At 41.1% G+C, this 11,203-nt stretch overlaps 1 protein-coding gene across 1 annotated transcript in view; it reads right to left on the bottom strand.

Moving 5' to 3' along the window:
• Positions 1-4,064: 4,064 nt before the first annotated feature.
• Positions 4,065-11,203, bottom strand: part of TNFRSF11A (TNF receptor superfamily member 11a) — a 131,725-nt gene continuing 124,586 nt past the window's right edge. The window contains exons 8-10 of the mRNA XM_082259312.1: positions 8,490-8,539; positions 6,566-7,142; positions 4,065-4,498 (exon numbers count right to left, since the gene is read on the bottom strand). Of these exons, the coding sequence (XP_082115438.1) occupies positions 4,104-4,498; positions 6,566-7,142; positions 8,490-8,539 (1,022 nt within the window). The 3' untranslated portion in view covers positions 4,065-4,103. The remainder of the gene's footprint in view (positions 4,499-6,565; positions 7,143-8,489; positions 8,540-11,203) is intronic.

Here is an 11,203-nt window from a genome sequence, read left to right as displayed (position 1 = left end):
TGTGTTCCACCAAAAAAAGGCAATGTCCAAAAAGAAAGATTTTAATTTACAATTGAAAGGTGGGGGAAGCAGCAATATTCGTTAAAGATGGGGTGCAGGTCCACTTTAACAGCTTCTGGACCACCCACTGCACTTTTACTGCGGCAGGCTAACCCTCCTGCGCGAACCAGCGTAGCCCTGCGTCGGTCGCACGATTGGTGTTTGGGGGTAAAGGCACGCCACCAGCAGCGCGCTCCCGCCCCCACTAGGCAGCGGACATGCTGATCCACGAGAATGGCGGCCGCGGCTCCCGCTGGCACCCACGATTGCTCCCCGCTGAGAGAGTAGGACGGTCAGCTGTTGTAAACACAGCTGACCGTTCTTCTCTCTGAAATGATCAAAGAGCGCCTGTGATCCTTCTATATAGGATCACAGGTCTCTATGATCATTTCACAAGTCCCTCCCCTCACAGTTAGAAAACACTCCCCTAGGCTTACAATTAACTGTAGCACCCTACAAGGTAGGTGCTAGGCAAAGTATAGTGGGCTGTGGCTGCCTAACAGCAGGGCCATGATTTTCAGCTGGGCTGTCATGTCTCCTAGGTGTTGCTATTGAGACTGTGGAGTCTCCCCACTGGCTCCATGAGAAGGGTTCTCATTGGGCAGTGGAGGAAACCCAATCAGTGGCACATTCAGGCCTGTATCTACCCCAGAAAGGCAGATTCTGCCGCATAGGATTCTGGGAGTGGGTATAAGTTTGAGGGGAGCGCATGATGCAGCGTCTTTGGCGGGAAGCAGAGTACGGCTGTCTCTCCTCCTGTCAGCAGGATCGGGTGCCCCGGGCGGCTTGCCTGAGGGGCCTGAGTGAGCTGAGCTGCAGAGAGGATCCGGTGTGCCGAGGACCAGCGGAGCAGAGGAAAGCATTCCCAGTTCGTGAGTACTGTAAACCGCCCCTGGGGGTCTGCCTAGTAGACGGGACCACTCCGGTGAAGGTCCAGGGGATCCAGAAGCCAGCTAGCTGTAAAGGGGGTGCCAGTGTTGACCCTGAAGTGTAGAAGGGGTGTCTAGTGAGAGGACCCTGAAGTGTAGAGGGGGTGCCTAGTGAGAGGACCCTGAAGTATAGAGGGGGTGCCTAGTGAGAGGACCCTGAAGTGTAAAGGGGGCACCAGCGGTTGGGCCCTGAAGTGCTAAAGTGTACAGTGTGCAGTGTACAGTGTTGAGAGTTGCAGCAGCACAAGCAGTCACAAGGAGCTACCTCAGTCAGTGAAGGGCTGGAGGGAGCTGTATACAGGACTTTTGAGCTAAACCAGAGTGTCAAGAGTCAAATCTCAGTATAGTCCAGGACTTTTGAGCTAACCAGAGTTTAAAGGTCAAGTTCAAGCACAAGTTCAGCAAGTCAGTATTTTTTTCAAGCGCCAGCAAGCGTTGGTCGGCATTCAGTTGGCGTCAAGACATCGCTAACAGGCATTTTTCTGCAAAGTGTCCCAGGTGTATCTAGTTGATCCAGAGGAGTATCCCACTCATTCCCTTCTCCCATCCCCATTATCAAATAAACAAAACAAACAAAAGATGCCGGAATGGTCATTGTTTCCAATCTCACACTTGGGTATTCAGTTTAAATGGGCTGAAAGTGTCGCCGGTAACCATAGCAGACCCACATCAGGCCCAATGCCTGGAAAATCTGCTACATAGCCCTTTGATCACCTCTAGGTTAACCCCTTCCCTGCCAATGTCATTATTACAGTAACAGTGCATATTTTTAGCACTGATTACTGTAGTAATGTCACTGTTCCCCCCAAAAAGTGTAAAAAATGTCAGTTAGGGGTCCGATTTGTCCTCCACAATGTCGCAGTCCCGCTAAAAACTGCTGATCGCCGCCATTAGTAGTAAAAAAATAAATAAATAAATAAAAATGACATAGATCTTTCCCCTAGTTTGTAGACGCGATAACTTTTGCGCAAACAAATCAAAATATTATGGGATTATGGGATAATATTGGGATTTTATTTCTTTACCAAAAATATGTAGCAGAATACAAATTGGCCTCAAAGGATAAAAAATGTAAATGTAACATTTTTTTTTGGGAATGTTATATAGCAGAATGTGAATTTTTTTTTTTTTCAGAATTGTCGCTCTTTTTTTGTTTATAGCGCAAAAAATAAATATTGCACAGGTGATTAATTACCACCAAAAAGAAAGCTCTATTTGTGGGAAAAAAAGGACATCAATTTTATTTTATTTCAGTACAGTGTCGCACGACCACGCAATTTTCTGTTAAATTAACGCAATGCCGAATGGCAAAAAATGACCTGGTCATTAAGGGGGCAAATCCTTCCGGTCCAGAAGTGGTTAACTAAGGCTTAAGGTCTATAATAAGGTGACATATATCAGAAGTTGACACTGTATGAAGCTGGAAATTAGTTCCATAGTAAACTAGTACATAGGAGGGCAGCACTGTGCAGATTTATCTTTGCTCCCTGTGTCTGATCAAGGGTAGGACCTGTAGTTGCCTGCTCATTGTCATTTATCTAGTAATGTCATACTTGCACACCAACACATTACTGCCATCATTATTGAATCATTCAAGCACATTCCTCTTTTATGATTAGAAATGCCTAAAAAAGGTCTGATCAAATGTCTACAAGAAAGGGAACTGGAAAGGGAAACAAAAATATAATGGGCCCTTAGATATAAACATGTTCCTAACTAAGTACAGTAAAACCTTGGATTGTGAGTAACTTGGTTTCAGAGCATTTTGCAAGACAAGCAACATTTTTAAATACATTTTGACTTCATAAACATGCAATGTCTAGATATACAAGTAGCGTCACGTCACAACAAAGTATAAAAGAGAAGAGAGGCGCCTCTTAAGTGTAGCAATATGGTTACAAATTAATGAAGGTACAAGATTTAGCAACTCTCATGGTTGATGATTAAAAGAGGCACATCTAAGTATGCAGGTAAAGATGTCCACATAGACCACCCTCCGCACTGCCATCAACGTCATCCCTTCCACGCTGCGCCACATGAGCGCTTCAAGCTTCGCTTTAAGATCGCTCTACTGCAGGGGAGTCATTAAATGGAACCATATTGCTACACTTAGAGGTGCCGCTCTTCTCTTCTATACTCTGTAGCTCCTGCTGGATTTTGTTTCTAATCCCCTTGTGGAGGAGCCATTTGTGATGGATATTTTATGGTTACAAAACCTATCACATTGCTATAATCTTTTTACATGGACTATAAACTGAAAGAGTTATGAATAAATAGTTGTGGAACAAATCAGCTGAGTTTCTATTATTTTGTTTGATATACAAGTGCTTTGGATTACAAGCATGTTTCCGGAATGAATTATGCTCACAATCCAAGGTTTTACTGTACTGGAATCATTTTCCTATAGCCACGAAACGTATTTAATCTTTCAAGGAAAGTCTGGTGCTGATTGATGACTAAGCCGTATTACCTGTCTTTGCTAAGAACATGTTAATACATGGGGCCCATAGTACAGTAAATTTCAAAGTAATATGCAAAGAAACGGCATTTCTCTTTTCCTGCACTCACAGAACAGTAAGAAGAGCAATGAGGGTTAGCAAATAGGCTAACAGGCTTTGACAGGTGTCAAACTGGTGGCCTTCCAGCTGTTGCGGAACTACAAGTCCCATGAGGCATTGCAAGGCTGACAGTTACAAGCATGACTCCCACAGGCAGAGGCATGATGGGACTTGTAGTTCTGCAACACCTGGAGGGCCTCCAGTTTGACACCCCTGCCCCGGCAGATCTTCAGTTATCATTTTCATGCTTTTAAGGTTAGGCAACCTTTCACACTGTCAAAACTTTCTGTCCCATTTTGGGAGGAACAGCTTTTAGGCAACACATTGTATTATAATAGTCACTGAATGTAGACATTTCATCAAACACGGGGACAAATCACAGCTAAATAAATAAGGATAGTAAAGAAGAATCCTCAATAAAGCCCACGGAATTCCAGATCATTTACAAGGCTGACTTTGGTTCATTGATCAGACAGTTCTTTGGCTCTGTAGTTCAATAAAGAGCCTGCATGGAAATGTCTATATATGTTCCCTTTTCACAGTTTTATGGTGACAAAAATGTTTTTCTTTTTTAAATTTATATACCTTCTATATGATAAAATTCAGGCTTTCCTTCCTCTTGTACAGGTAGAAAGTCTGTATTTTGATAGTACATAACATTGCTAAGGTCCTGGCTGGACGTGACCGGACAATTGGAGTCTCTCAGGTTGACCTCAGCTTCTGGACAGTCTGTATCTGGCACTGAGGAGCAAGGAATGTCATCGTAGTTGTACAGTGGTGTGTTTGCCACAAAGCTGTCACAATGGTTTCGCCTTTCTTCTTGCATTGGCCGCTTAATGTTTTCTTCATTTTCACAAGGTGTGGGAGCGTCCTGGGAGACTCCGCTGTAATAGACTACTACCATATCTGTTTTAATGTTCATTACTGGGGCACTTGAAATGACTGTTGTATTGTTATTTCCAGTCACATTTCCTGGGTGGAGAAAAAAAAAAAAGGCAAATGGCATAGATTATTAATTTATTTGGCTAAAACGAAATTCCAAGTTCACACATTATTCCAAAATTTCAAGTGACCCTAGAATTGTGATGTATAAATATATTTTTTCACTCATTTATACAAAAATATAATATCATGTTTTCCTGAAAGTGTAAATGTTGGAGATCAGTCTTTGGGGTTGAATATTTATACTTTTTTTTTAATTTGCACTAACATTTCGGGGTATACCCCCTTCTTCTAATGTCCAAGCAGTACTCAAGGTACTGGCAATATAGTTACATAGTTAGTGAGGTTGAAAAAAGACATCAGTCCATCCAGTTCAACCTATGATGTGTGTGTGTGTTTGCTGTTAACCATACATTGTATACCCCTGTATGTTGTGGTCTTTAAGGTGCCCATCTAATAGTTTTTTGAAACTATCAATGCTCCCTGCTGATACGACTGTTTGTGGAAGAGAATTCCACATCCTTACTGCTCTCACAGTGAAGAACCCCCTGCGTATTTTAAGGTTAAACCGCCTTTCCTCTAGTTTTAGTGAGTGGCCACGTGTCTTGTTGTAGTTTCTTTCTCTGAATAGTTTTTTCCATATGCTAGGGTTGCCAGTACAATATTTGTACATTGATATCTTATCCCCCCTCAATCGTCAATATCCCCCCTCAATATGTACGGTAAGTTATAATATTACCAGTTTCCAGCTGAATTTCTAATAAGATTACTTATAAGAATTACAGCTGAAACAAATGCATAGGCTTAAACAGACTTTGAACCAGTGTATATCCAGAAGAGTCTCCTCCAAACTGGCACTCTGTAACTGCTACCCCTTATAGACATATTGAAATTAGGCCAATATATATATGTATATATATATGTATACACACACATACATACACTCTCATACACCTTTTTATTTTTGAGGTGGGGGGGAATCTTGGGTGAGTTCCCACACACTTTTTTCCCAGGACTTGACACTGTCCAAAAGTAAAATATAGGGGCATATGATGTACTGTTAACTGCAAACACACACATCATAGGTTGAACTGGATGGACTGGTGTCTTTTTTTAACCGCACTAACTAATTAGCAGACATTTTGTAAAAGTTTATTTTCAAATAAAACTAGAAACCCCCCTCACTTGCCCCCCTTCCAGGTGGACGATCTGTTATTACCCACCTTCTTTCCTCTATACTAAAATCCTGCAGACCAGATGTTTTCTAAAAAAGCCTCAAGACCCCTACACTTGGGGCCGCTCAACCCTGTTTGCTTACAGCACAGTTCCAGCTCTGAAGCTCTTTAAAAACAAAAAACATATTCCAATGTGGAACTAAACCAAGCTAAAAAAAATGTTTGTGACCGAGGAAGAGTTAGAGTTTTATGTTGGCAATTTATTGCTGTCATTGGTTGTCATTGGTTTTCCCTCACTTCCTGTCCAAGGCACATGATAGAATATTCTCTCCAAAGTGTGGAAACTCAGAAAGGTTCCCGTCAACTCCTTATCCAGGGACAGTTTTCAATGGTAGGTATTTCTATTTGGTTTTTGGTCGAGTGACAACTGTGACATGGACAGAAAATGAGGGCAAATCTAAAAGGTACACAATCAGCAGTTAAAATTGACCGATGTTCTAACCCAGGGATTCTCAAACTACGGCCCTCCAGATGTTGCGAAACTACACATCCCATGAGGCATTGTAAAACTCTGACCTTCAGACATGACTAGGCATGATGGGAATTGTAGTTCCTGAACAACTGGAGGGCAATAGTTTGAAGACCCCTGTTCTAACCTTTCCCTACTCCATCCAAAGCTAAGAAAACTTTCTATTATAAGATCTATGTTCTTGAAACACTCTTAGTAAGAAAAGCTTAGTCCACTATGTGATCTATATGCATAAACCAAATCTGTTAGAAATATAGTTTTCAATTACTCTATGCAGTGTTTCCCAATAGTGGATGTAATATTCAGCTGCCAATAGGTTACATTTGTGTTTAAATCTGCAGGCACTGGTGTGCTTCTATAAAAGCAGTAAAGATTCTATCTGCAGTTCCTCACCTGATGGCGTTGGTGGTGTCTCTGGGGGCGATATGTTGTCAGTGCTATTTTTACTGCTACTTCTTGTGTACTGAGCACTAGTGAAGCAAGAACAAGGCTCCTTGTCAGTATTTTTCTCTGGCATATGGTAAGATGGTTGTGGGTTAATATGGAACTCATGACGAAAGCTATGTTGACCATAGTTTTTGTCCACAGGATCAGAGATGCAATATTCCTCCGTCCGATTCCTTGGAGTCTCTTTGGCAGACTGACAACAGTGATGTTCTGGACATGGTAGAAAAGTGACCTCTTCGTTGAACAGCAACCTATCTGAGCTAGTGTCTGAGTAAGCATTGAAGGTTCCCAAAGAGGCACTCTCCAGGTCTGATAATGACTCTAGGCCAACAACTATGCTTCCATTTTCAGGCTCAGGTGATCTTCTCTGGTCCGGGTATTCATCTTCCATTGGGATCAGTCTACCTCTTGGGGTCTCTGTTTCTTTTAGGTTTCCAGAATGGATATTCTCCACTATATTTTTATTTTTTATTATAGTGTAATTATGATCAGTAGTTTTTGCTTCCATGAATTGTGATTTTTTCTAGAATAAATAACAGACAAAATATGATCACTAGTCAGAAGAAGCTCTATATAGCTCCATGTCAGCCAACATAACATACATTGTGTTTCTCTGCTCCTAGTGCCCACACAAACCAGACAACACTAGGTGGAATTTATAGTACTATATCATGCAGGTTCATCTAATATATTTATACAATAAATGTTAACATTTATTAAAAACTAGCCAGGTTACTGAATGTTTTGGGCTACTACTGCAGCTTTCTTTGCAATATTTTTATCTTATATACACATCATCATATTATGTTTAACCACTTCCTGCCCAGCCTATTGACAAACGACAGCTGGGGAGGATATTTGACATCCCGGGTGGATGTCATATGGCGTCCTCTCAGGTTGCACTGTGGCGCAATTTGTCACTGGCTGTGTCCACCGGAAACAGCCAATGACTGTTTAGTGTACCGACCAGCTGCAGTACCATGTGATTGCTGTGACCAATCACAGCAGATTACATGACAATTGTACACAATGGATGGCTTCCTTTCATGCCATTCAATGTGTACAATTGTGTTGCTAGCTGTGATTAATCACAGTGATCACATGGTACAGACTGGGCCAATCACAGCCCATCTGTGCCATGCAATTAGCTCTGGCCAATCACAGCTAATCATAACAAAACACACCGAATGAATCAATTTCATTAAGTAAAAATGGTTGCTTATACCAGTGTAATGCAATGTTATAAGCAATAATAATATAAAAAAAAAATGTCCTGAGCACTTCCCCAAAGTAGGTCACAGTGTTTTAAAAAAAAAAATCATAAAAAAAAGAAAAAAATGTAACAGAAAAAAAACATACATTTTTATTTTATTTTAACCTTGGACTGATTACTTTCCGAAAAGGGGTCATTCAGGGGTATTTGTACTGTCCTGGCATTTTTGGGTCCAAAAAAATGAGATAGGCTATCAGTACATCAGGATTGATTGATTTTCATATATGTATATATATATATATATATATCAGAAACAACAGGGTAACAACACTGCTCTTCCATAGATACAGTAAGAAGACTGAGTGTTGTCACCCTGGACAGGATGTGTTACTGGTAGGACCACCAAGTGAAAATTAAGAGGAAAACAACTGGTGAGCCATACAGTATCTATTTTAATGGTGTATTTGTAGGTGTTCACCTGTTTTCGGTTTTAAAAGTAAATTATTTATGTAACTGAAAATAAAACAAAGGATACAGTTTTCATTATCGAGTACTGCAATTGATATTTACTATTTTTTTTAGGCTTATCCTGATTTATTCTATGTTACTAATCAATTAGAAAGATAAAAATGCTCGGAAAATTGATAAAATCCTTACCTCCGAACCACATAGCTTGTCACAAGTTTCTCGCATCCAATCTTGAGTTGCTATGAACAGACAAAAGATTATATTAATACTGGTTTCTACAAGTTTAAGACTGAATTCTATATAATTGCACTCCAAACCAGACAGAAAGCTAAGTTACCTATATTAACCAACTTTTTTTTTAAACGAAATAGTGACGTAAATTACACAATATTGTGCATATTACCATTGGAAAATACAACCAAATACTTACCAAAAGTTGTGAGAATGACACATCGATTTTCACAAGGTCTGCTGCTTCAGTGTTTTTAGATCTTTTTGTCAGATGTTACTATGGTATACTGAAGTAATTTTACAAGCATTTCATAAGTGGCAAAGTTTTTTATTGACAATTACATTAAGTTTATGCAAGGAGTCAATATTTGCAGTATTGACCCTTCTTTTTCAAGACCTCTGCAATTGGCCCTGATATGCTGTCAATCAACATCTGGGCCACATCCTGACTGATGGCAGCCCATTCTTGCATAATCAATGCTTGGAGTTTGTCCGAATTTTTGGGGTTTTTTTTAGTTCACCCACCTCTTGAGGGTTGACCACAAGTTCTCCATGGGATTAAGGTCTAGCCATGCACCCGAATTTCGATGTTTAGTTCCCCAAACCACTTTGTTATCACTTTTGCCTTATGGCAAGGTGCTCCATCATGCTGAAAAAGGCATTGTTTGTCACCAAACTGTTCTTGGATGTTGGGAGAAGTTGCTCTCAGAGGATGTTTTTGTACCATTCTTTATTCATGGCTGTGTTTTTAGGCAAAATTGTGAGTGAACCCACTCCCTTGGCTGATAAGCAACCCACACATGAATGGTCTCAGGATGCTTTACTGTTGACACAAGACTGATGGTAGTGCTCACTTTTTCTTCTCCAAACAATCGGATAGGGGATTCATCAGAGAAAATGACTTTACCCCAGTCCTTGCAGTCCAATCCCTGTACCTTTTACAGAATATCAGTCTGTCCCTGATGTTTTTTCTGGCGAGAATTTGCTTCTTTGCTACCCTTCTTGACACCAGGCCATCCTCCAAAAGGCTTTGCCTCATTGTTCACGCAGATGCCCTCACACCTGCCTGCTGCCATTCCTGAGCAAGCTCTGCACTTGTGGTGCCCCGGTCCCGCAGCTGAATCAACTGTAGGAGACGGTCCTGTCACTTGCTGGACTTTCTTGGTGCCTTGAAGCCTCCCTCTTGAATGCAGTTGAAATATTTTCTTATGGGATTAGGTTTATTTTCATGGCAAAGAGGGACTTTGCATTTAATTGAAATTCATCTGATCACTCTTCATAACATTCTGGAGTATATGCAAACTGCCATCATAAATACTGAGGCAGCATACTTTGTGAAAATTATTATTTGTGTCATTCTCAAAACTTTTGGCCATGGCTGTACATGTAGTTTGTTCTGCCCCACCATCATGTAATTTTTTGTGTTGTATTGAACTGTATTAGGCTGTTATTGTTTTGTAGCATGCAGACATTTAGTGTTGGTTTGGGGCCATTACAACTTGTTTACTAATGTGATTTTGGTATTTTCCTCTGCCCTCTGTCCTCCCTCATGTTGAGGTCTAGTTATTTTACTCTTAACTAAACCCTTCCCATTTCCTCCATGTTCCCTCAGTCAGTATTAGTTATTCAGAGAGACAGGGCTTAGGAAAGTCAGTATCTTCTTAAGCCCCGTACACACGTACCGATTGTCGGCCGAACGATCAGCCGTCTTTTGTCCGGTGCTGTTTTGTTGGTTGAAAAGTGCTCAAGACTGCACACGAATTTTGTCGGCCAACAACAACCAACTGCAGAAGTGATGTCATGTTCTGGTCTACTTTCCGTGTGTTTGTTCTTCACTGAGCATGCCCACTCTTGATCATCACATTTTTGTCGGCCGAAATCTGTACTGACTGGCGAACAATCGGCCGTTCTTTGTTGGCCAACAAAAATTTTAAAGCCTGCACACCAGATTTTGTTCGGCCGAAAAGTCGCAGTCGGTTGTCGGAAGCATCATACTAACAAGCCGACAATCCGCCGATAGTACGTTGGCCGAATTTTTACGGCCGACAATCGGTACGTGTGTACGGGCCTTTACACTTCAAAAGACTGGAAAAAAAATCTCTGTACTGCAATTAGGATTGGGTTCAACTTCTCTGTCCTATTGACGAGTTAAGCTGGCTGTGGATGGTGCCATGTCAGTGTGTGACTATACTGTCTGGACAGATTGGGTCTAAGGACAGTCAATGCATAAACCAATATATTATCTAATTTTATGCAAGATTAAACAGTATTGTCGTGTTTACACTGAATAAGGCTAGGTTCACATCTCTGCAGGTGGGGAAATCACACAAAATTGCCAGCGTCCCTAGCCCATAGAAAAGCGCTGCACTTTAGTAGTTGCATCGATACATGTGGACCTTTACGCACGCTAAAAACCCCACAGTGCTGCAGAATTTAAATGAATGAGCTGCCTTATCCACAACGTGCATGTGCAAATGTGCTCTAACATATCTGAATGGAGCCTAACACACCCAGTGGCCAAATAATCATAACTATATTATAATTGTAGCCTAGTATTACCAAACAATTACCTCTGAAAATGAATTCCTAAAGTTAGTGTATGGAGCTTGAGCATATGGAAGAAATGGGTGCTGATTTAGGGTCCTTTCACACGATCCGTCTTGCGATGAGCT

The sequence above is a fragment of the Pelophylax lessonae genome (assembly GCF_965119305.1).
Source record: "Pelophylax lessonae genome assembly, chromosome: 5".
Classification (NCBI taxonomy): Eukaryota; Metazoa; Chordata; class Amphibia; order Anura; family Ranidae; genus Pelophylax; species Pelophylax lessonae.
This window is presented reverse-complemented; position numbering and strand designations above follow the sequence as displayed.